The 26,328-nt window shown below is 35.3% G+C and overlaps 2 protein-coding genes and 1 pseudogene across 2 annotated transcripts; 1 reads left to right on the plus strand and 2 right to left on the minus strand.

Moving 5' to 3' along the window:
* Positions 1-869: 869 nt before the first annotated feature.
* Positions 870-7,835, minus strand: LOC132186080 (CDPK-related kinase 5). Its single transcript, XM_059599870.1, has 11 exons — positions 7,016-7,835; positions 5,191-5,321; positions 4,959-5,000; positions 4,664-4,772; positions 3,882-3,960; positions 3,490-3,786; positions 3,295-3,407; positions 2,435-2,542; positions 2,296-2,358; positions 2,032-2,199; positions 870-1,445 (listed from the first exon to the last, which is right to left on the minus strand). The coding sequence occupies exons 1-11, from the start codon at positions 7,604-7,606 to the stop codon at positions 1,305-1,307; spliced, it is 1,842 nt and encodes a 613-aa protein (XP_059455853.1). The 5' UTR covers positions 7,607-7,835; the 3' UTR covers positions 870-1,304.
* A 7,007-nt stretch (positions 7,836-14,842) lies between these two features.
* On the minus strand, positions 14,843-21,369 carry LOC132187022 (phosphoglycerate mutase-like protein 4). Its single transcript, XM_059601173.1, has 7 exons — positions 21,134-21,369; positions 20,965-21,043; positions 19,539-19,589; positions 19,301-19,411; positions 17,677-17,808; positions 16,674-16,749; positions 14,843-15,339 (listed from the first exon to the last, which is right to left on the minus strand). The coding sequence occupies exons 1-7, from the start codon at positions 21,352-21,354 to the stop codon at positions 15,119-15,121; spliced, it is 891 nt and encodes a 296-aa protein (XP_059457156.1). The 5' UTR covers positions 21,355-21,369; the 3' UTR covers positions 14,843-15,118.
* Positions 21,370-22,059: 690 nt separating this feature from the next.
* Positions 22,060-26,328, plus strand: part of LOC132186549 (patatin-like protein 2) — a 5,081-nt pseudogene continuing 812 nt past the window's right edge.

Here is a 26,328-nt window from a genome sequence, read left to right on the forward strand (position 1 = left end):
TTATATTAAAAATATATATATGATGGAAAATAAATGACATCTTTTACGTATTCATCGAGTTTATCAACGTTTTTGGTAATGATACAAAGAAAAATGTCTTTACTTACATTATAACTTTTTTTCTATAATGAATTGTATAATAATTGGAATTTTACCAATTTATAATAAAGAATCATCGTCATCCTACATAAATTTGTTAAATCTTAATTATTATTTTTATCAACTCAATATTTATGGCTCATAGTTTATTAAATTTTAAAAGGAGAAATTAATAAAAAAAAATCATATTAAAAACTTTATTTTAATTGGAATATATTACAAATAATTTAAAATTGAATATAATTAGATCTCAAGTAGTAATGTTACAACGTGTAACACGTTATAAACCAAATCAAGTATCATCTATTCAAATACTATTGTCAATTTGCAATATTTCAAAAAACAAAAATGTCCACGCCATAAGAAGGATTGTACCGTTGTACCATTAAAAATTGAAATAGACATAGTTTTACTGCTGTCTATAAGACTCACATGTGTATCTTAAACACGTAAAAGTTAGAAGAAAAAGTGCTTGGACATATGGTAAATTTATAAATTGGGTTGAAAAAAATCCCTCCAAGCAAATTAGAACAAAAACTGTGTCCAACTGAAATACATAGCAATAAAACCAATAATCGCGAGAATGATTCATTGTATTATGATCAATAACTCGTATATGGGGATAAGAAACTCGCTGTAAAATTGTAAATGCCAGGGAATGGGACGTGTTGGGTCTAATAAAATGCGGCACGGCACAGCACAGAACCGTCGTCAAACAAAATCAAGCAATCAAAATTCTCCCACAAGTACTCATTTAGCTTTGGAGAAAATGGGGTGAAGATGAGCAGAGACTTTTGATTAGAAAGAATGAAACACTGATCAACACAACTTTGGACATGTCACACCAGTCCAATTGAGTCAGAAAATCAAGTGTGATTGTCAAGCAAGTAATAAACATTTGATAAAAATATTCTCACCTGCAACTAAACAGACTCAACTACAGCTTTACAGAGGAAGCACAAAATTCATGCGCCTCATTGCTTGAAGGAGCACAAGGGTCAACTCCAATCTTGAGTGCACTCCAGCATGGCCCGTCAAGATGAAAATAAGCCAAAACAAACTCTGCTGACCCTAATTGACATGCCAAATATTCCCCCGACATTTTAAGGTCTAGAAAGTGCCTTAATCATCCATCACCAGCTCTTTTGCAGGTCAAGTCTGCAGAATGCTTCTTGGATCTCCAGCATGGGCTTCATTCAAAGCTTTTATTGAGCTTTTGCAAGGGTCCGGCTAGATACACCATGCAACAATTTGACAAACCCAAGGAAGCTCAACTTTCCATCAGTATGCCTAACCCAATCGTGAAGAACAGCATGAACAGGCACAGAAGGACTGAGGCCAAGTTCCTGAAAAATTGCGCACAAAAAATTATGGATCAGTCTGTATCGTGTTTGTTGACAAGATGAATTCAAGCTTCACTGTTTCTCCAGCCAAGTACAACAACTAAAAATAAATGCGAAAATGGAAGAGTATTCTTTTTCATCTGTAGAGAATTTAGGATAGAAAATGTGAAAAGAGAATAGCATTGAAGTGCATAACAGGATTAAAATAAGAAGCAGCTACAAACAATGCCAAGGGCAAGATACAGAGACAAGATGAGCCCTAACACTCACTGGTGTAGAACACACAAACACCCAGAACTTTATGCAAAAACACACATACAATAACAAGCAAACATTTTGAGATTTTACCAGCTTTCCCAATAGCGCAAACATTCCCATTGCAGCCAAAAAAAAAAAAGGTGACATTCCAAACAATGAAAAAATCACTACCGATTCGACAGTGTATAATGATTGATTCTCCATCTAAACCTCAAAAAACATCTTTGTTTTTTATTGATACGTTACGCGTGCAGTAGTTGATTATTAATATTTGTAATTTCACACAAAGGCTTGCACGCATGCAATGTTGTTATTGTTGAACCAAACATACCGAAGCCAACTCCTCAATGACAATAGCCCTGTTTCCATCCTTCTCAAAAAGTTCATAAGCACAACGGGCATGTTGCTCCCACCGATCAAGAGCCTCAAGTTGATGCACGCTTAGTGCAGCTGCACAGAACTCCTCAAAGTCCATCCTTCTGTATTGCAATGCATTAAGCTGCAACCAAAGAGAGGGAACACAATTTAGCAATAAAGTTGAGAAAAAAATAATAATAATAATTGCCACATGCGTCGCAGTTGTCAAGGCACCTACCGACACTAGGAAATCAGGGACTCGTGACTCCTTCATAGCATCTGTTGCATATTTCATCAAGGCCTGACAAGAGCTAAAAAGTGAGAGCGTAATTTACAACATACAGTTTAAAAAGTGAGACATATGGAAAGAAACCAACCACTTTGACATTCTCTAAGCTTATGGTGCCGCTCTTGTTTGGTTCCAACAGTGCATACTGCTCCCTCAAATAAAATAGCTCATCTACAGTCAACGTTTTAGATAGAGCCTGCAACAACAATGAAAAGAAAAATGTAATGAACTGTTTGACACCAACACATTTTGCTTTCCAGAGGCAGAAAAATAATATAGCTAATCAGACATAATTTGACACCAACACATTCCCAATGGAGGAGCCATATTTTTATGTAAAATGGCTTCTTAAAACTCACATTTATCTAGTTTAGCTAAGCCATTTTTAAATGTCTCTATATCCGATTAGTTATATTTCTATTTATTCTATTAAAATATTATTAAAAGTAAGAAAAGTTTTGGGAAAAAGAGAACATGTGAGGATAAATGAGAAAAAATTTGGGAAAAAAAGAACATGCAGAGAAAAAATGGGAAAAGATTTGGGAAAAATAAAAAACAGATGAGAGAAACAATGAAAAATAAAATAGTTCTCTTGAAAAGTGCTGCTACATTTAGCTTTTTTTTTTAGCTCTTTCAATCAAATATCTATTTTACATTTTTTTTAGCTAATCCAATGTGGGGGGTTTTTTAAACATTTGAAGAGCTATTTTAGATAAAAATAACATTTGGCTCTTCCATTGGGAATGCTCTAAATGATTAAGCTAGAAAAAGCTAATACTACTAAATGCATGAACCTATTGTAAACGAACCAGGACATAAAGAATTCAAGTAAACATGAAGAGAAATTTCAATGGCATCAAAAGAATCTAATAATTCAGACTCACATAAATACTAAAGAGAAACATATAAGTAAATCATCTCCAATTATAAATGGCATCATATACACACCTTTAAAGCAGCTTTCCGAAGAGATGATGATCGCATATATGTTTTCATGAGTTTAAATATTAGTATGTCGAGTGGAACTTTTGCATCATTAGAATTTTTAATCCAAGGATGACCTGCAAGAGGAATGCTTGAGGAAAAACTATACGGATATAAGAACAACAACAGAACACTTCTGGCAGTGGATAAGGCACTCACTTAGAGCTTGAGCAGCTGTCATTCTTTTCCGTGGGTCTTTATTCAATAGGCGCTTAACAAAATCTTTTGCCTCAGCAGACAAAGAGGGCCAAGGTGGTTCTTCAAAACTCGGATCAGCTTTTAATACAGCCCGAAAGATCCCAGACTCAGTTCTGGCCCAAAACGGACGGCTACCACACAACAGGATATAAGCAATTACGCCAATACTCCATACATCTGCCTCTGTAGTGTACGATCTATGTAGAACTTCTGGAGCTACGTAGTATGCACTACCAACTATGTCATTAAGCCTTTCATCTGCAAAGCAATTGAAACATTTTAAACTATTAAGACTTCAAAGAGCTATAAACAGAAAGCAGTGCAACTTACGTATCCAAACCTTGAGGACTAACCTGGTTTCACAAAATCTGACAAGCCAAAATCTATGGCCTTCAACTGTGAGTTTTCATCCTTTGACATAAACAGGAAATTCTGAAACAGCAATTAACTACACTTGATGAGAATCAATATAGACAAAAGAAGAGTACAACTATTACAAGCAGTAGGAAATATGAAATCGTTCGTACAAACATTACTGAACAAATGATTTAGTAAAACAACTACATTAGGTAAGCAAGTATATGCTCACTGAACTTCCATAACTTTAGTATCCTGGAAAATTGCAGGCTACCAGCATTGAGTACACAATACTTCCTCTGTTTGACAGCAAGACGGACAGGGATATCTTAAAGCCATCTAGAAGATTTACAGGGAGATAATTACATCCAAGCACTAATCTATATCTAAAGATATATAAAGGTAAATCACACACATGATCTATTGAAAAGAGGTGTTTGGAACTTATTACAGAATCCAAGTTCTATTCAATTTAAGTGACAATTACCCTACCTTTTAGTGCGAACAGAGACATATCTAGTGTAGTTTAGAAAATCAAAGGCAAATCACATAGCAGTCTTCCTAAAAGGGTGGGAAAAAATAGAGTTGTTATGCGGAGAGACCCAACAGGTTCTCGATTCTGGGCTGAACTGGTTCAACCAGACAGCTTGGTCCTACTGTAATGCTCATGGAAAAAGTTTTAGGTTTTTTGTAACAGCATATTCCAATGACTAGGTGAACTCCAGCATAAATCAATATATTTTTCTAAAGGTAATGAAATAATATGAATATACTCCACCTCAGGTTTAAGATCGCGATGCACCACACCCTGGAGATGGCAAAACGCAACAACATTTAATATCTGTATCATGACAGCCTTTGCATCATCTTCTGTATATTTCCCACCCCTGCAGAAGAAAAAGAGTATGTACTTATAAGCTAAGATGCATATGAGAGCTTTATAAGCTACTGATCAGCTTTCTCTTTCATAAATTTCTTTTTCTTTTCTTTTTTTCTTGTTTGTCTCCTTGTCCATTAACTTTAATAAGCTGAAAGAGTAACCTATTTGATCTTGCTAGCAAAGAAAGAAATACCTTGATAGTATTCTATCCAAGAGCTCCCCTCCTTCGCATAACCTGAGCAATGATAGACAATTAATCAGAGCTCATTAAAATAAAATTCTGTATAAGCAAGTGATGATGAGTCCTCCCACTAATAACCAGTCCCAACATTCATAAAGAAAAAACTCAAAAGATATTTTCCAAATAGTCATAAAACATTAACAGCAGCATCTAATTCAATGAAAAGGTTGCAGTCAGAGCTTACTCCATTACTATATACACGTTATCATGGTCTTCATAAGCATCATAGAACTGTACTAGATTGTTATGCCCAGTCAATGCTCTCAATATTTTTACCTCCCTTCTCACATCCTCAATGGCAATGGCAGTGGTCATCTAACAACAATAATGAGAATAATGATAAGCAAATAAGACAGAGTAACAAAATAAAAATAAAAAGACAGCACTTTAGAGTGCTATACACTAACATAAAAACTTCTCCCAGTTCCGTCATAACAATAACAAGTTTGACTAAAAGCAAGTAACACTGGATCAACTAACAAGTTCAGGCATAACAATAGCAAGTTTGACTGAAAGCAGGTAACACTGGATCAACTAACAAAACAGATAAATCTGCCAAAAAAGAAAAAAACAGTAAAAGGCACAATGGTGACTAAAAGCTGATTTGCTTCTAGCACTTGTAGAACTTGTAAGAATATGTAAACCATGTGTCGAAAAAAAAATAGAGTAAAATGGATAATATCCTATCTATATAGCATTTGGATGACAAACATTACAGCATGTGGTTAGAATATTAAATTAAATGACTAAATTCACTTATTCTTATTAGCTTAAGCTCTTGGGATAAGTGGTTATTTAACATGGTATCTAAATTAAAATATTCCACCTGTTAGGTTTCACTTGTTGCAGGGAATTTGAGGGAGGGTGTTAGAATATTAAACTAAATAATTAAATTCACTCCTATCAGCTTAAACTTTTGGGATAAGTAGTTATTTACCACATGCTAATCTCCAACATTTAAAACCTATATGAGTTAAACCTTATAGCATAACTTATTAACTTTTCATATCTATTGCTATAGCATTCTATCAGGTTGCTTAAGTTAATTCCACGGAGCATTTATAAATGGCATTATCCCAATATAGATAGATTATTTTCAAAAGTTCTCTAAATTGCATGATATTTACACTAGTTCAAGAAGTAAAAGATTCTTCCAGTCTTCACTACCTATTTTAAAAGAGAAATATTAGGGGCACTAACTTTTTTACTAACAGAAACTTACTAAACTGATGTATAGCTCATTCATTAGTACTCGTTACATTTCTCTTAATTAATTATTTGTTTTTCTCCAATGAATGAGCTATACATCAGTTTAGTAAGCCTCTGTTAGTAAAAGAGTTAGTACCCCTAGCATTTCTCATTTTAAAATATAAACAAATTCAAAGAAATAAGATGGGCAGTCCATTGTAAATTTAACTCTTATTTTTTTTCTAGAAATAAAGGGTAATTCATTTTCCTGTTCTTATGAAATGAAAAATTGGCCTAAACCCAACATTATTTTAGACCAATAAACATTCAAAAACAAATCAAATGTAATAGTAAACCTTTTATTCTAATTGATTCCATACTCCATAGCCAAGCCGGACATTAGTTGACCAACTACATCTACTTAACAACAAGAATAACATAATTAGAATCAAATGTCTCAAATAATGTTTGGGCCAATACAGAAAGTTCCGTGTAAAGAAAATGTCAAACTCCAAATCTCCAATCATATCAAAGCCCCACTCCCACCTCACTCACGTAGAAACTGGCAACAGCGATCAAAGAACTCTACAAATTTGTCCGTGAAACACATAAGCATTCACATAAAACCATTCACAAAGACCGTTCTTCTAGAAACAAATAAATCTATTTCACAGCGAATGAAGAATACTAAAAACCCACCTATGGATCCAATCTCTAGCAATGTCAAAAACACACTGAATTCACTTATTCATAAAAAGTAACCAACACATTCATGCTAAGATTGAAAATCGAACAATATTAGGCATGAATAAGGCGAAAACCTTGGCTTTGGGTATGACTTTTACGGCGACCTGTTGGCCCTTGAGCTCGCCCTTCTTGAACTTGGCGGCGCAAGTATACCCGAAATGCCCTCGCCCGACCTCGTCTCCGAGCTCGTACTTGCTCCCGAAATGTTTGGAGAACCCGAAGCTCTTGTCCAGCCCGGTCACGCGCTCCGCCTCGCTCCCCTCCGGTATCGACGCTTCGTTCGGCTTCACCGAGCCGTGCCGCCTCGCCAGCGCGGCCCGTATGTGCTTCGCCGGCGACGGAGGCGGGAACGGCTTCCTGAAGAACCGCCTTGGCGTCGAGTTCGAGCTCACATTTGCCGGAGATCTCGCCGGAGACTTCTTCGAGAAGAGGTAGTGCGCCGGGCTCGGACTGTAGAACGGGAAGAACGGAGATTTCTTCCCGTTCTGCTCGCCGGTAGGGTTTTGGCTCTCGCCATTGGCGGAGCTCGAAGTCGTTTTTGTGCTATCCCTGGCTGAAAAAGCGCAATTGTTGGCCGGAATAGAATTTTCCTTGGCAGGTTCAGGATCGGATTTCGGAGAGGACGGGCAGGGGGTCGTGGAGGGTTTGGAGGTGCAGAGACCCATTCGATAGCCTCCCAAATTGAGAGAGTGGGGATTTCAATTCCAATTCGTCAGAGCATTGCAATTCTTATGGATAATGGATTTGAAATTCTTCGGGAATTTAAAAAACTCAGGGTTTTATATACAACTCAGCTTTGTCCCCCAGTGATTGAAATGCTAACAATGGTGGGAGAGAGAGAAAAAGAGAGAGATCCATGGAACGTGATAAAAAGGAAACGACGATTGCTTCTTTTTGTTAATTCAACAATTAAAAATAGTCTTTTTTTAAAAAAATTAAAAAAAGAAAAGAAAAGAAAAAGTGTTACTCCGGTATTAAAATTTCTAATTGATCATACCTAGTGGTACGTGGAGGACTTTGAGTGGTCAAGAATGTAGACTCCCGATGCATTCCACGTGGCGCGCATCGGGGCTGGTTCTCATCTGTTTGATTTAATCGTTCTGGTTCTGTTCCTCAATTGACGCAATTGGATGTCATAAATAAAACTACTCAAGAAGGAAATTTCCTTGATTTTGTTTCTATTTCTTTTTTGAGACAAAATGGGCGCTATGGTTTCGTTAGTGTTGTCTGGGAGAGAGAGGCAAACGTGCCGAAAGTCAAAATCACGCCGTTTATCTATACCTTGCTTACCGGACAAGCTGCCTTGTATTCTCGTGTTAATATCGGAAAAATACATTTAGTCTCTTTAAATTATTATTTATTTGACAGATCATCAAAATTTTAAAAACTGATCCTTTTTTTAAAAAAAAAAAATTAAAAAGTGATCCTCAGTTTCAAAACAAAACATAACTGATTTATTTTTTTTTTTTTTAAAAAAAAAAGAAACTACAAAAAATATATTAGAATAGGATCCCAAATAATTTTTTAAAAAAATTATAAATTCATAAATTACAAAATGTAGACCGTTTCTTTACATTAAAACGCTTAAAAAAATTACCTATTAAAAATGTAGCATATTATTAAAGCAATGAAAATCTTTGGTCCCCTTTGTTTTATTTATCTTGGAACCAATGGAACGTAGTATCTGTTGCACTTAATAATAATTGATTTGCTAAGCGCAAGAAAAGGATAGCTCATGTAGATGTCTGGCACAGGAGCGGTCCAAATCACATGCGATTGGGAAAAAAACATATATGGAATTAAATGAATGCGTGAAACGAAGGGTTCCAAAATTTTCTATGCCTACTTCACATGAGGTTGGGACCATTTTCTCATTTTTTTGGTTTGGATCATGTATAGGCTCACAGCTTAGCTGTTAGTGTAGTGACCACACTCCTCTCATCATGAGGAAGATTTACAAAAATAGGAAGTTAGAAGATTTGTCGGTAGATTCAACAAGACCATTCCGACGCTCAAGTCATTTTAGTGAGTACTATAGGCGGAAAATTTGACTGAATTACAGTAAATTTAATTAAGTGTACTTGAGTGAAGAATTTCATATTATATTTATAAGCTGTCATTCGCTCTTTAGCTCTTTAGAGTTCAAATAATGAATGTTAACATGATATACCATTGACTAAGCTAGCGAAATGAGGGATTGGCTATTGAATGTTACATCTGGGTGAGATTGCAACCATATCAACTTGAAGGTTGATATTTATGTCATCTTAATCTTGAAAGAAAAAAAAAAAATTGTTTAAGGTTGGTATGAATCATTTATACTATTGTTTGAGGAAGAATATACCGAGAACATCCAAGATGCAGACATGCATCCGGATAAATTGACACGTAGTCACGTAGAACCCATCTTCAAATAAATAATATAATAGATGAAACAAAACTGAGCTTTCGCGAAAGAGAAATGACTAAACCCATGGGCCACGTAAGGTTGTAAAACATAAATCAGCATTAATCAACAACAATTGAACGAAAAGAAAGAAGACCTTTATAAAAGTCAACCAACAAGAATCGTCAAATGACATACAACAACATATTTTTTTGGTTAACATATATATATATATATATATAAACGGTTATGAAAAGATGCAGGAGATTTTGAGAAGTCCAAATTATATAAAGAAGGAAAATATGCTGGAAATCTAATTACGCCATGTGTCATGCAGGGATGGCCCTAAACCAATTTTAACGGATCAAATTTGCCCTAAACAATGTGTTAAAAAAAATTTAAAAGGAATTTTTATTTATTTATTTTTTATTTTTTGGGGTCAATCATTAGGTGTATGTGCATGTTGTTCGTACAAAAGAATCTCACACAATCTTTTATAGATAAGCGTCGCTGCGTTTTGTTTACTTTTTCGTCGTTGCAGTTGGGGGCAGGCCACGGCGGAGCAATAAGAACTCATTCATGACGCACAGTGTACTGAATTCAAATGCACTTTCCCAGATAGATGCATGCTTGCGTGCTTGCTTTGCTATCCCATGGAAATTCATATTATATATATATATATATATATATATATACGCACGCGCGGGGGGTTCATCCGAAGTCGCCGAAGTGGCAAACATATATATAATCCCAAAAATCCAACATTCATTGCCCTGTTGCCCACTCAAACACGGTCATCAGAACTTTTCAGCAACGGATGGAGATATCTATTATTAGAATGATCTTATAATAAAAAATTCAAACAGTTGCCAGATTCATTTGTCTTAAATTTTGAAAAGGTTTAAAGAATGAAAGGATAATTTTATTTTAACCTTCTAAATTATCACAGGATTTAATAAGTTTGTCTTAAATTTTATAACTTTTTAATTTAAACCTCTGAACTTTCAATTGCAATCAATTTGAATCATTTCGCCAGAAAAAATACCTAAAAATACCAAAATATGTACGATTTTCGTTTTTATTTATTTATTTATTTTTAATTTGAAATTAATGGTAAATTTGAAATTTTATAAAAAAATCAAAGGTATAAACGTTATTGTCTCACTTTTAACATTTAAAATCTGATACAAGAATTTAAATTGACTGTAATTGAAAGTTTAGGGGTTCAAATTAAGAGGTTTTGAAATTTTTTTTTTTTTTTTTTTGGGCTTGTCAAATCGCGTAGTAATTCAAAAGTCTATAGTGAAGTTACCCTAAAAATGAATTTGTGAGGTTGAAATATTCCAAACAAGTGAGTCTCGCATTTTAAGCTGTTTGAAGCAAGTATACTCTGCCGCTCTCCCTTTTTTAAGTTATTTAACTTTCTGTATTATCTAGAATAATATTGGATCATTGTCCTCTACTAAAATATGAATGTGTTTCTTTATATTAACCATTTGTATATAGTGTACATGTAGTCAATAATACGTTAAATATTGCATAATTTGTGACCATAGCTCAACATTTAAATGTTTGTTTTTCGAGAGTTTGGGGTTCAAAATTGCAATTTGTGCTTGGTACAAAAAAATAAAAGCATGGTATTTTTAATCTGCATTCTTTGTTGTATAGAGTGGCCCATAGGGGGCCAATATTGTCGGTTAATAGAAGTTTATAGGTATGCATATAAATAATGAGACCAACAAAGATAATTTAAGATGAATTTAAATACGTAATTAATTTGAAATATATTGTTATTATTTCACTGTATGAAGGAATTGTACTTAGATTATGAAGTGTAAACAAAATGGCGCCAAGTTAAGGAGGATGAAGCCAATAAAGATCATTTATAAATAATGAGACCAATAATAAATATATATATATATCTAAATGAAGAAAAAAGAAATAATTAAAAGGATTATATAATATAAAACTAACAGGTTCATTGTCCTCCTGGACCTCCTCCCTCCCCTATTGGTATTGTACATATATTTATTAGATTATATGGTAGTGGACGGATGATTTGGACCGCTCTGAAAAGGAAAAAAAAAGGTTGTTTTAGACATTGAATATGAATGCAACGTTACCGTATTTTATTTTAATAATTTTTTTTTTTTGTAAGAGTATTTTATTTTAATATTTTATCTCTGATGCACTTGAGCTATGGTTTTGACTTTTGGATTATAAATGACGATGATAATGATGAACTGATGTGCCACTCTCTTGTTAATTTGGCGCCAAATATCAGGGCCTTTGAAAAAAGTTCTGGCTCCTGACTCATTTGTCTTCTTCTTCTTCTTCCCTTTTAGTTAAAAGGAAAGAAAGAAAAAAAAAAATCTTTGAAATAATACCATAAAAGGACAATTTTTTTCTTTTTAAATAATAGCATATATATTTATATAATGTGATTTTTATATTTATTTTAAATATGAATAGTAAAACACTCCATTCTTATATATATATTTTTTAAAAAGATAATGTTAGATGGTTTCCTGATTTTTTTTTAATGTTCTTTTCGTCTTAAATGAATATTATTTTTTAAGAATAAAGTGAAAAAAGTAAGGAAAGTTTTTTTTTTTTCTTTTTAAAAAAATAATATCCAATTATGACTAAAGACCTGTTAGGAATTGCGTTTAAGAGATCTAAAAGTACTTTTAACACTAAAAAAAAATCTAGTTTGAAGAAAAAAAGTACTCGGTTGATAAAAAAAATTAAAAGTATTTTTAAGGGTCTAAAAAGTTTAAAAATTGTCAAAAAATACTTTTGCGCTTTATGTAAAAGCTCTTTTTAACTTAAAAGCTTTATTTCTCAAACGCAATATCAAACAGGCTCTAAGAAGACACCAGGAGAACATATGATAATATGTGCCAATTTATTAGGTTAAATTAAATTAAAAAAAAAAAAAAAAAGGGTTAACCCACTTTTTTATTCATTCGTTTTGCCCCTTGAAAAATTATTTTACCAAATTAAATTAAAAAAAAAAGAAAAAAAAAAAGAAGAAGGATTTCTCTCTCCTTTTTCTTTTGTTTATTTTTTTTTTAAAGTTTTGCTTGAAAAGAAGAGGATGAGTGTACCAATCTAATCCAATTGACTACTAAAAGATATGATAGATCCACTGACAAAAAGAAACAAAAAGAAATTAAAAAGCAGAAGGTGTACGCTGGTCCAACTGAACATGCGAGCGACCCTTGTAATTTATAGATTGACAAATTGGTTATTTATTTGTTTCAACGACATATTCATATACAAAACATCAAGTGTGACCACCTAAAAATGTCATCAAAGACATAATTAAAATGTTTCCATGATTGGTTCTTCCTCGAGTCGAAAGTCAAAAACATCTCTCCAAGGAAAAAGGTTAAAAAGTCAGCATCAAACACCAACAAAATAAAAAGTTGTCCACGTCTCGTCTAACTGCCTGTGCATTCTATACGAGACAATAGCCCCCACACATGATGCGCATGCTTACCTTACACTTGGAATAAAATTAAGTGCACCTATTGCATCATGGGCCCTTGCCATCTCAACACAATTTATACCTTACGTGCTCATCCATTTTCTTTAACATAAAATGAGGTAGAAAGAAATTCTTTTAATTTAGTATATAAAATTCTTACGTGTTTTTAATGCTAAGGAATACACATGACAATTTTATATGAGTAATGCTACTTTTTATAAACATTTTACATTGGTTGATGTGACATGTTTCAAATTACTTTTTTTTTTCTTTTTCTTTTATTGTGGCTGACATGAAAAACTATTTAAAATACGTCACATTAATTGATGTGAAATGAGTATCATTATTTATTTTATATTTGAAGGAAAACTCTATCCTAATACACACAAAAAAAAAAAATAATGCTATATATTACACCCACATTATTAGATGAATGTGGTAGTACCTATCAATAATTGATATATATATATATATATTTTATTAGGACTAATTCAAGGCCTAATGGGTGCTACCACATCAGTCCAGTGAGACAAGATATAGATTGTGTAGTATGAATATGAATATGAATGTTCTTGTTAGCAAACATCACAAGGCTTTGTACCATATTTGGAATGCATGGGAAAGGAACCAAAATGCAAACACAAAACAAACCATTTGCACATGCGAATAGTTGGAAAGTCATATTCAAATAAGATTAATGTTATACACAATATTTTTATCTCATAATTATTTCTCAGTGTTAATGTGGTAGTCTCAACCAAAACTTTATTTATTATTTTTTTAAAAGATTGATTAAAGGATTAGTCGAATTTGCCAAATCTGTATTGTAAAATAATTATAAAATAAAAATATAATATATTCGAACAAAAGGAAAAGTAAGTGGGTTGTGAGATGCAGCTTGATAGTGGGTTCTGAAAGTGATCCAAAGAGTTGGTGAATGAGACACACAAGGCCTTAGTATGATCTGCTGCTGACAGACACCTAGAATCAACTTTACAATTCCACTAGCCAAGCAACATAGACTCGGAGAGACCAAAGGACAGAGCAAATCCTTCCTAGAGTTACACGAGCAATATATATATATATATATGACGATTCCAATTTGATGCTCGGATTTTTTGCACCATCTACTTTGAATTTTGATGCGACACTTGGAAGTCTGACAGCCTGTGCTTGGACATGTTTTGCCGGTGATCAGTCTATGTCGCATGACTTCAACCCAAGTAACCTATTTTACCCATGCATGGTCGATTGAATTGTTCCGAGTCATGTACAAACAAGGTTTGAGTTTGCCGGTAATATGTTACTTTAGATGCTTCAACGCATACATCATTGTTCTTAGTTAAAATATAAAATTAAATGATTAAATTTCATCAATTCTTATAGGTTTAAAACTTTTGGGAATAACAATTTAATATGGTATTAGAGCAATGTTTTTAGTTTAAACTTTATCTCTATTTTTTTCCAAAAAAAAAAAAACCTTTATCTCTGTTATTCACCTCTTATTTTAATTAAATATTCTGTGTTAAGCTTCACTTGTTGTCTCAAACTACTACCCCATATTGTCAATGTCCCCCCTCCCCTCCCCCGAAACTATCAATTGTGTCAATGCTTTCCTTAAACTACCAAACAAAAGAACATAAATTTGCTACAAACTGGTTTGTAGCTAATTTATACAAACACATAATAAAGTGACATGTGTTCTATAGCTATTAAAAAAAATGTGAGAAGCACATCTTATTAAAAAAAATATGTTATTTTCACATGTTAAGGAACACATATCACTTTATTAGATGAGTTTGCATGAATTAACCACAAACCAGTTTGTAACAAATTTTTGTCCCAAAAGAACAAATGCTAATGTCTCTAACGCCAGCAAAAAGACAAAATTCCTAATTTTTTTCAACAAGACCAAAATATCCTTAAAAATTAAAAAATAGTAAAATCAGAGGAGTGGCCCAATCCCACCCTTATTTGGTCAAAGGAGGTGGCTGAACCACCCCCATTTCATAAACTACAATCACCACGTTAACTTAGAATATTGGATAGATCAATAGAACAAATTCACAACCTTACAAATCAACATGTCAACTTGAAGTGTGGGAATAACTCAACAACAGTAATGATGACAACACGCTCATCAACATAGAAAACCAAACCTACTGTATATTGGACAAAACCATTACACTATTAATTCAGCCTTCAATAATGCCAAGTGGTTGCTAGTACCTTTCAGAAGTCCAGCATGCCACTGCTTGGAAATAAATGGCTGCAAAATGCCAGCGCACCATGCACAAACTAACCAGAAGTTCTATCCCCACCAAATCCCGACTCCAGAAATCCTGTTTGGTTGAGATGACTGGTATCACCCCGCAATTTTATGGTCCACTCCCCGTCTGACAAGAGAAATATGTTGACGGATGTATTCAGCACTTTCCCTCCAGACCTTCCATTAGGGCAAGCTTTTTTATACAGTGTTCTGATGACACCACCATGAGTGACTACGACCACTCGTTCTCCTGCAACCAACAATGGCAGTTTACAACTGGTCATTCTCCCCTGACAATGTCTTATAATAGTTTAGAGCATCTCAATAGTTGAAGGCTATTTTAGTCGGTCAAAATCAACTTTTTTTTAGTTTAACTATTACTTTTTTCCCAATAAACTCTAGCATACTCTCTATTTTACTCTCTATTTTATTTAAATACTATTTTTTAATCTTATTTTTATTGTTTATTATCCTCACCTTTTCTTTCCCCTCTCTCCTCTATCTCTCTCCAAAACCAGAGCAACACCAAAATCACTGTAATCATCGGCCATTCCACCAAAATCACTGTAATCATCTCTCTCCCTTGTTTTTTGTTTTTTGTTTCGTTCTTTTCTGTTTTTTCATTTTCTAGAAAACATCCCTGACCCACCTTTTTTTTGTTTTCTATTAATCATTCTTTGTTTTTGTTTTTGTTTTGAAACCAGACCAACAAATTAACACCTGGAAATCAGATCAGACCGTGAAATGCAGGGATAAAAATTCGATCAGACCATCTCTCATCTCTTGGCGTGATGGGTTGGAGAAATGGGCTACAAAACCAAGCCCTCATCTCTCTTGAATTCCATGGTGGAAGTGCTTCATCTACGGCGACAGTGGATGTGGTGGGTAGGCGCTGGTTCTTCTTCTATGGCTTGGTGGAAGTGCTTTTCTTGCACCATTTTTCTCGCCAGGAAGCTCAATGGGGAAGAGAACGAACAAGCGTTGAGGGAGAGAGAGAAAGAGAGGAGGAGAGAAGGGAGAAAGAAAAAAAGAATAAAAAAAGACTAACAGGTACTAGTGAACTTTCAAATAGAACGAACTAGTGTTGAGGGAGAGAGAGAAAAAGAGGAGGAGAGAAGGGAGAAAGAAAAAAAGAATAAAGAAAGACAAACAGGTGCTACAGTGAACTTTCATATTTGAAAGTTCACTGTAGTACCGGTTAGTCTTTTTAGTATATGTAGGGAAACCTTTTATTTTAAAGTATTTGCTGGAGCACGAAAATAGCTAAATTTAGCTAAAAAACTAATTTAGAAGCACTGCTGGAGATGCTCTTAGTAAATATAGCACCGATGATTTTGGAACTCTGACGGTGTCCGCCAATCAAAAACGGGTTAGTAGTTTCTAGTCAATCCGTGCTATCATTAAGCGGCAACTATGGAGGTAGAGTTTATGTGCATTGGACTGTAGCAAAGTACGGATGCAAACAAAAAAATTAACAAGGACAAGGCACATATTGTTAATGAAGAATAAATGTATCTAACCTTTCAATCTTTTTGTAAATTTCTGATAGAAAAGTTATGAAAGAGACAACCTCAATGACAATACCTTTATGCTTTCTACCAATTCTCTCCAATGATGATGTGCACCGTTCATAAAGTTGGTCGAGACTTTCACCACCACCCTACATATGTAGTACAAAGGTAAGTGATTGATTCCAATAACTTTTCAGTTTACCCCAAAACTAAAATTTCATGCACATTAAATGTCTCCAGTGTAACTACTTTAGTCATATTTCTCCAAGCATTTCACTCTTTCTCTTGCTCCAGCCATACAACATCAGTGCTAAGGAGGGAACAAAGAAGCCCAACCATAAGGGATAAGGGATGGATTACTAACATAAATTTTATGTGCACCTAATTAGACAAAAGAGATGCGTTCTACTGATATTCCAACCAACTAAAAGAAAGTGGAAGAGGTCTGTAGTAATTAGATGAGTAAGAACAAGTCAACAACCCAAGTCCTATTTCTTGCATTGGAAGATTCTCATGTTCAGTCGGTTTAATGTGAATGAAAGTCATTAGAAAAATGTATTTCACATGAGGATGAAGTACAAGGACAGCTTGAAATACAAATCCCAGCTTGAGATCTAAAAGCCTTAACTAAGCCCAATATTACTTGGGCCTCAACAAAGATGAAGCTGATGCTGCTGACCTGAGTCGGCCAAGATATAGCAGACCATTTAATAATGCTTTCAATTTCAAATATAATCTTCACCCCTAGTTTCCCTTTGAACCCAAGTTATTGGACTCATCATGCTTGACGGTTTAGAGACAACCCTACATTCTAAACACAATGTTAGAGGTGGCTTCGACCATGTAATCTGTGATAAATCTTGCCACATCAATTACCGTGAGCAACTTTAGTATTAAAAATTACATATGTAATTATGTTTATATTATGGTCTACAGTTGGTTAGGACAAAAAAGTTCAAGCTCAGATTTTTGGCTGAAGGGGCCAAGCTAGGACCAGCCTGATCCATTCTGCAGCCTCTCTCACAAGCCATAAGGTTCTCCAACGGTATAACACATAAAGCAAACAGTGTACTTACTGGAAGTTCCTGATCAGTCTTGTGATTTAAAAATGCCTTGTAAGCCTTAGGACTAATCTTTGCTGCTTCACGTAGTACAAGGCCTTGAAGATCCCCCAAGTGTCTTTCCCGTAAGTCAGGTTCTTTAATAACCTGAAATTAGAATTTGACGAACATGACATTCTACTTTCCATGTTCAGATCACTTAATATACTCAAAAACAAGATCGTCAACAACTATACCATTAATAATTTCAAAAGGTATAGTTTTATCATATCATATCACGATAATTTCCAGACTCCACCATGTGAAACATTTCAAGTATTGCAGTGGTGAAATAAAATAAAAAAGAAAAACGAGGTTATCTGAAAGAGAGAAATTAATACTTGAAACCATTAATAATCTCAAAATGCATAATTTTATGGTATCATATCATGATAATTTCCAGACTTCACCATGTGAAATATTTAGGTTATCTGAAAGAGAGAAATTAACTCTTTAATATTTAATCTATGCCTATAAGGGTGGAATTTGAACCCAGGTCACTCTTATGGTGCTGAGAGACCTCATCAGCTAAACTAGTTGACACTTTTACCATCACCAAATCAATTATTAAGTTTTATATTACACAAGATTGGCATTTCATTTTGCATTACACTGTCGTTGATCCTTTTTTTTTTTGATAGGTAATATCAAATTTATAAAATCGCAGAGGGGTGCAACCCATGTACACAGGAAGTATACAATAGAGCCCACGTATACAATAGCTTTTAAGCTGAAGAACCAAATATCTTCAATTTGCTACATTTTTTTTTTTCCCTTATGAGACACCTCAACTAATCAATTTATCCATTTTAGTTGATTGAGGGGATCATTTAAGCACCTATGGAATCAGTACCGTATTCTAAACCAAATTTAACTTCATACCTTAATAAGAAAAATCTCCCTTTGGCCCCCTCCATTTTTTTAGAGCAAAAATTTACTAGACAATGTATCCAGCCAAAATAAAGGATAATACAGGCAAAATAGCGAATATACTTGCTTAGGATTATCTGCACTAAAACCCTATTGCCATAGTTAATTACTAGTAGGAGAACCAAATAAGGACAACTGATGAGAAGTTAAATGAGATGGTTCAATTGCCCAGAAAAAAGATGAGATGGTTCAATCACATGCAGCAATAACCAAGTACTAACCTAGTTGATTCAGAGTGGTTCAAGTAAAAAGTGCTCAAGGCCAAAGGCCGGAGAAGGGGTTCAAATCTGAGATGACAATAAAGAAAACAATCGCATTATAATTTAGCAAAAGATATGGCCCTAAATACAGTACAACAGTAGAAAAAGATTTGTGAGGCCAAACTCAAGTAGTTGAAGAAAGATATTTAGTTGGGTTGATTACCAAAACCATGACACCATGAGTGAGTGTTTCTAGTTCAGTTGATTACCAAAATACAAATATTTCAAGCTGCTTTCTTAGTATGTTTGTGGCATAAAATAAGACTTTCCAATGTAAGATGGATTGCATCAAAGAAAATAAATGGCTTCAGTCTGATTACATACACATAACTGCAATCACAATTGAAACCAGCACAATCATCTACTCACAATAAGATGCAACTTCAAGAAAGTATCTTGTAAATTCATACCTCTAGCCCACCACAGCTGGTTGCAATTATCTGTGCAGTATCGAAAGCTCGTTTCAAGTCGGAAGAGTATACAACAGAGATGTTAGGTTCCCTGGATAGTCTATCAGCCACCTTCAGGGCAAAGAAGATTAAGTTGTAAGACTAAGGCAAACGAGACAACCTTCCGCAAGGCTCAAAACCCATTATCTGGGTTTTCAATGCAATCCAAGGCATGTAATATATAAGTGAGATAACTTACTGCAGCTGCTTGTTGTCTCCCAGCATCATTAAGTTCAACATCCAGGTGTCCCTGTTTAAAGATACATTATTTGTTAAAGTATAAATATTGAAAACATGAGGCAAAAATCAGAGTCTCAGAAAAGATACGAGCGTTGTTTGTTATTATCACAAGTGCTCTCATGTCAAGATGGAGTAGTTGGCTTTTTAAGAGTAAAAATCAGACTGAACCAATTTGGAGGTTGCGCTGGATTGACTTATTTATTATTTTAGAAGACTATTGCCTCCACGTTGAACTGATTATGAGCTTGAGTAGCATAGTTCGTTTTTTCTTTTTTTACTATTGGTAAGTCACAAGCGCTTCCAACAGGTCTTTAAAGCAAGACCTTACCCTCAGTCCTGTATTGTATTTAAAGAGGGAGGATGCATCATTTAATCTAGAGCTCATTAGCAAGTAGAAGCATGTTATCACAATTATTTAATGAGTGTCTTGCTTAAAAGGGTTTAAGCTCCAAGTGATTCTTATCATTGAAGTGAATCAAGTCGGTCATTGTAAACAGCGTGAGACACCATCTCCCATAAACTCTTTGAGCAAATTGTGGCAAAAGAGCCCCTGGCTCCTCCCATTGATTGGTAGTTTATGGTTTAATGTTTTCTTATGGTTGCAGACTATGAATTATCAATTGTTTTACAAATATATATATAGAGAGAGGATTGATAAGAAAACTATGTACTATCAGTGCAGTTAGGGTGATGAAATTGGATTTGTAGGACCATGTTATATGTCCTACACAAATCACATGATATCTTTAACATTGTGCCCTTTGCGCCTGTTAAAATATTAATTTAAAATTATTAGTGCACTCTTTTCGATGAGTTTAAGCTAAGATAAGTGGTGGTTTAAAATGGTATCAGATCAAAGTTCATGAATTTGAATCTGACTCTACCCCTCGTTATTTTTACTCCTACTAGATAACCTTACGCTTTTAACGATCTTGCAATACTTGACTCTATACCTTCTTTCATTTTAGTTATATTTTACGTGTTGAGCCTTGTTGAAGAGGAGTTTCAGCTGCACGTGAGGAAGTATTAGGATAATAATTTAAATGATTAAATGCATTTTCCTATCAATTAAGCTTTTGAAATAAGTGGTACCCTAATTGCCTAAATAAACCATAAACGCTAACACTGTCTTTATAGAACATAACCTAACCACAAAATCAGTGAATTTTTCAATAAGAGTGCCGCATCTCGTAAGCTCATGGCAGGCTACAAATCTAACGACCAACATAATCTAGTCATCTATCTAACACACACATTCCATTATTCATACAACGATCAATCTCACTAAGGTTGTAGGATGGACTTAAGCATTTACAAATGGCACAAAATCAAATTTCGATAACCGACGCCATTTCAAACTCTCAGAAAAAGAAAAGAACAAGGACCTGAATTCTTCCGTCAACGTTCCACTCCGTTTCGCCGTGGCGCACCACAATAATCTCAGCATAAGCTGGATTTACCACGCTGTAGAAAACGAAAGTAAAAGTTAAAGCCGAAGAACAAAAGATAAAAGAAACGATTTAACTGAAGAATAAGAAATGGGGACGATCGGACCTGGAATCAGACTCGGCCATGCACGACTCGGCCGTTCTTAGTTGGTGAGTTGGGAGACGAGTCACGGTTAAGCTGCTGCTGCGCGCGCCGTTGAGTCCGAGAAAGGTTTTAGCGACGGAAAATTTCAAGCGTGGACGTGGAGGATTGATTGGCTGTGACGTATTACGACGAGAACACAGGGATTCTGGATTTACAGTGCGCAAGATGCGCAGTGCGCTCATAATCTTTCACCCTCTGCTGAGAATATTCTTCGGCTAAAGCTTTATTAGAACCAAATTCTCCCTTATTGGGCCAAAGAACTAGATTCTATTCCCATTACTGTCACCAATGGGGCCCTCCCAATTATGCTACGTTTTGGGCCAGAATTGATCCGCGGGCTCAAAGTTTTTGGTCCAAAGTATGGGCTCATTGCTGCCTGGTAACTTGTCCTCAAAGGTTTCAACTCTTATTTATTTCGGACCGAGGAATGCTACGTAGATTCTTCACTTCTATGTTCTTAAGTATATATTTTTCGATTTGATATCAAAAATTACCATTAAATTTTGAATCTTGAACCAATTAAAGTACAAGACTACAAGTTGATCACATGGCATGGGTGATTGACAAGACTATGACGTGTTCCTCGAGCATCAAGTTGACATGGCATGGATGATCGGGAGTAATTTTCCCCAGTGCAGATCGAGAATAAAGGACATAGAGCAAATCAATAAAGGTATGCCTTAAGACGACAAAGATAATACAATATAATAAAAGTAGTATTCCCACGTGACATGGACCATGCTGTCAAGTCTTCTTTGGGTTCTTGTAATGAAGTATCCAATTGATATATATGGGCATGTTTGATTGTACATTGCATTAAGCGTCGAACTGATATTAATTTGCTAAAGTATTGAAAAATCATAATCAAGAAGCTCTTTTGAATCAAGATGGCGACCGGTACGACTAGAAAGGGAAAGATGGTGACTGTGTTGAGCATTGATGGAGGTGGGACCGTGGGATTAGAGGGATAATTCCTGGCACCCTCCTCGGCTTTCTTGAATCTAAGCTTCAGGTACTTCAACAAACATATATATATAGCCATAAGCCACCTCTTAATTCCGTTTGATTTAATTTGTTAATTTCATGATTTTTGTGTATGTTTAGGAATTGGACGGTCCCAATGCAAGAATTGCAGATTATTTCGACATAGTTGCAGGAACAAGTACAGGTGGGCTAGTCACCGCCATGCTTACAGCTCCCGACAAGGACAACCGTCCCATGTACGCTGCGAAGGACATCACCGACTTCTACATAGAGCACTGTCCCAAGATTTTTCCTCAGAACGGGTAAACTCTATATATTGAAACGACAAAAGCAAATTAAAAGCCTTTTTCTTTAATTAAGCTTTACCATTTTTTGTTGTAACCAGTTACAACAATTTGGTGAGTTCAATGACGTGCATGATCGGTGCCGTGATGGGGCCGAAGTACGACGGGAACTACCTCCGGTCACTGATAAACGGGCTGCTTGGCAATTTAACCCTGAAAGAGACCCTAACAAACGTGATCATACCATCCTTCGATATCAAGCTTCTTCAGCCAGTTATCTTTAATTCCAACGATGTATGAATAAGTCAATTTCGCCAAAATTCTTGGAATTAATTTTGTGGTTACAAATGTGAAGTTAATTAGAAGGTATATCGATCCCAAACCGATGTAATATATTTTTGTGCAGGCAAAATTGAATGATTTGAAGAACGCTAGGCTAGCGGATGTTTGCATAGGCACCTCTGCAGCCCCCACTTTTCTTCCAGCACACTACTTTGAGACAGAGGACGCTGAGGGACACATTCACAGTTTCGATCTCATTGATGGTGGGGTTGCTGCCAATAATCCTGTAAGTCTTAAAGTAATAGTTAAGTGATTAAATTTATTTCTTTTTATAATCTTAAGTTTTTGGGATAACTGCAATTTAACATGGTATAAGAGCTTTTGGAATCGAACCTTGATTCCGTCAATTTACCCCCATTTAAATTAAATATTTTACGTGTTGAGCATCATCTATTAAAAAGAAGTTTGAGCCCACACGTGAGAAGGGATGTTAAACTAATTGTTAAATAATTAAATCTGCATCTTCTTATTAGTTTAAACTTTTGAGATAACTGATAATTTAATAATAAGTAGCTAGCTACTTGGATAATTTAGAGGCACGTTTAGCCTTGAAGCTTTGCAAGTTGGCAAGTTGTCTTATCCATATTGACTACATCCACAGGCTATGATGGCCATAAACCAGATTTTGAAAGAAATATTGATGCAAAACATAGACTCAAATGACATAAAGCCGATGGAGTGTAGCAAGAGAATGCTAGTTCTTTCGTTGGGCACAGGCGAGGCCAAGCATGAAGAGAAGTATACTGCAGCCACGGCCTCCACATGGGGTTCGCTCAACTGGCTCTATGACTTTGGCGCCACTCCCTTGCTTGATGTATATGGCGATGCAAGCAGTGACATGGTTGACTTTCCCGTGTCCACCCTCTTCCAAGCCCTCGATCGGAAGAATAGCTACCTTCGTATTCAGGTACCAATTCTTTTTGATATAATTGATGACCGCATGATGTTAATTAATGTTGTCATGGAAATATATAATATAGGGTGAGAATTTGACGGGAGAAGCAGCGTCTGTTGACATTGCAACCAGGGAGAATCTGGAAAGGCTTGTGGAGATTGGGAAGGAGCTATTGAAGAAGCCAGTGTCAAGAGTGAATTTGGACACTGGCAAGTTCGAGGAAATTAAGGACGAGGGAACTAATGAAGAAGCGCTTACTCACTTCGCCCACCTGCTCGTGGAGGAAAGGAAGTTCAGGCAAAGCCAGTGAAAGTCCCCGAGGACCGAACACCTGAGCCCACAACAGAAAAGCACGTACGCTTTAACATGATTTTTATAACAAATGGGTTTATTTCCCTTTTTCTATGAATTTGAAGTGAATAATATACCCATTATCCACAAATTTGGGCCTGGCCCAAGAACTCCCACGTGACCGAACACTTGAGCCCATCTAAGGCAACAAAGCCCACCCAGAAACCCAATCTGCTTACCTTGTGGGAAGGAAGTAGGAACGGCGAACCACAGGATCAGTACCCCATCCTCCGCAATGGATAGAGTTTTCTTCTAAATTGGGTTCTCCAACCTATTCTATAAGAATGTCATATGTCCTCTACATGTGAGAATCACTTTTTTTTTTTTTTTTGGGAAAATTACAGTTTACCCCCCTAAAGTTGTCAGCGATTTGCAATTCGACCTCCAAAGTTTCAATTTTTGCAATCCACCCCCCTAAAGTTTCAATTTTTTTCAATTCAGGCATTCCGTCAGTCAAAGCGGCTTTGACTGACGGAACAGTGATCACGTGCGACGCACGTGATCACTTCTGACCTTTTTCTACCGAAAATGCCCCCATCACTTCTAACCTTTTTCTACCCAAAATGCCCTCCATCCCACAGACTCTCACTCCTATGTTTGCCGAGAACGACGACGAGCATGTCGGAGATCACTTTTGATCTTAACGCTGGCCGGCCGATTCCGAAGAGAAAGGTTGAGATTTAATCATCGTTTGGATGCAGAGAAACTGAGAGAAAAGAGAATTTTCGAGTGCTTTGGTTGTGGAAGTCTTTTTTTTTTTTTTTTTTTTTGACTTTGAATTCATTGGAAAATGAAAATTTTATTTTGGGTGAGCCAGTTGATCGGTAGGGAAAAAAAGGAACAGATAGGTAGTGAAAATAAGGAAAGAGATCGGTAGTATATAAAATTTGTAAATGGATTGAGTTTTTTTTTAAAAAAAAAAAAATCTTTGTTTGGTTACTGAGAATCCGGTGGAAAGGAAGGAGCGAATGAAAACTGAAAATTGTTCAGTCCTATCCTTTTGCTGTGGTTCATGTGGAAATTTGAATTCTCGTTTGAAATTTTATAGATACAATGAGGTTCTCACAACCCACAAGAAAAACCAGAAAGAATTTGAAAACACACAAAATCAAAAATTTATACGGTTATTAGCTTGGCACCAAGAAGAATATGAACAAATATCATTATATCAACAACAATTCTTCATTATAATAATCCTATCACTGTATCAACAACAACAATCTCAACCTCCCTGAAATCAACCGCCGTCTTACATAAACTTCAGAATCATGAATATCAGATGAAAATAAAAAAGGAAAAAATATATATATATATATATATATGATCTACTAAAGTAGATCGGTATTGCCCATATAATGAAAGCAGATCTTGGTCCATGGAGTCCCAAGAAGGTAAGAACTCCAACTTGTCCGATGCTTCTTCGGCCAAATATGATATACAAGTGGGACCTGCACTTTGAGCAACCTGTGCGAAAAACCAGGGGATTGGGGGCATTTTGGTCCCCAAAATGCCAACAGTGATCACGTGATTACTGTTCCGTCAGTCAAAGTGGTTTTGACTGACGGAATGGCTGAATTAAAAAAAAATGAAACTTTGAGAGGGTGGATTGCAAAAATTGAAACTTTGGAGGTCGAATTGCAAATCGCTGACAACTTTGAGGGGGTAAACTGTAATTTTTCCATATATATATAATGATTATACAATTGTAAGATTATACAATTTTACAACTACTACATCAATAATGACTAATGAGAAATTACAACTTTTCATCTCCTATCTAACTATACAACTTCTAACATATGAATGGTCTCCTCATTGTCTTCATTGAGATGCTAGTCTTCAATATAGAATTCTGCCTTGAATAGACCTGCCCTTCAACACCTGCCCCCTCCCATCCATTTTATTGGTACAATTTTCATTAAATAGTGTGAATCAAGGAAATTGAATCCCTAAATTGGGCCCAAAACATTGTTACTCACAACTTGGTAGGGGATTGTAAAAAAATAAAAAAATAAAAAATCTTCTATCCTCTTTATGTGATTGATTATTCGAATAATTCTATTGATCATCACTCCATCACCTTCCATCTCTCAAAAATTATGTTGCATGGTTCCCAAAATCAAAAAATTAATTTTTATGCGTTAAATGCTACGAAAGACCACGCCACATAAACTTTGGAGGATGAGGTGATGAGGGGAAGTGACTCGAGTGAGTGGTATATATATATACACTCGGTTATGGGTGACATTATAGCATCCATGACTCTAGAAATATAATCAATATAAGATTAGCTAAAGAAT

Source organism: Corylus avellana, chromosome ca7 (assembly GCF_901000735.1).
Source record: "Corylus avellana chromosome ca7, CavTom2PMs-1.0".
NCBI classification, from domain to species: Eukaryota; Viridiplantae; Streptophyta; class Magnoliopsida; order Fagales; family Betulaceae; genus Corylus; species Corylus avellana.

Excerpts from the sequence above, each read along its gene's own strand:
- LOC132187022 (XM_059601173.1), bottom strand. The coding sequence starts at position 21,354 with ATGAGCGCACTGCGCATCTTGCGCACTGTAAATCCAGAATCCCTGTGT. Across the intron at positions 19,590-20,964 it reads ACGTTGACGGAAGAATTCAG|GGACACCTGGATGTTGAACT; the intron begins GTCCTTGTTCTT and ends ATCTTTAAACAG. Across the intron at positions 16,750-17,676 it reads AGACTGATCAGGAACTTCCA|GGTGGTGGTGAAAGTCTCGA; the intron begins GTAAGTACACTG and ends CTACATATGTAG.
- LOC132186080 (XM_059599870.1), bottom strand. The coding sequence starts at position 7,606 with ATGGGTCTCTGCACCTCCAAACCCTCCACGACCCCCTGCCCGTCCTCT. Across the intron at positions 4,773-4,958 it reads TTGGATAGAATACTATCAAG|GGGTGGGAAATATACAGAAG; the intron begins GTATTTCTTTCT and ends TTTCTTCTGCAG. Across the intron at positions 3,408-3,489 it reads GACAGCTGCTCAAGCTCTAA|GTCATCCTTGGATTAAAAAT; the intron begins GTGAGTGCCTTA and ends TTCCTCTTGCAG.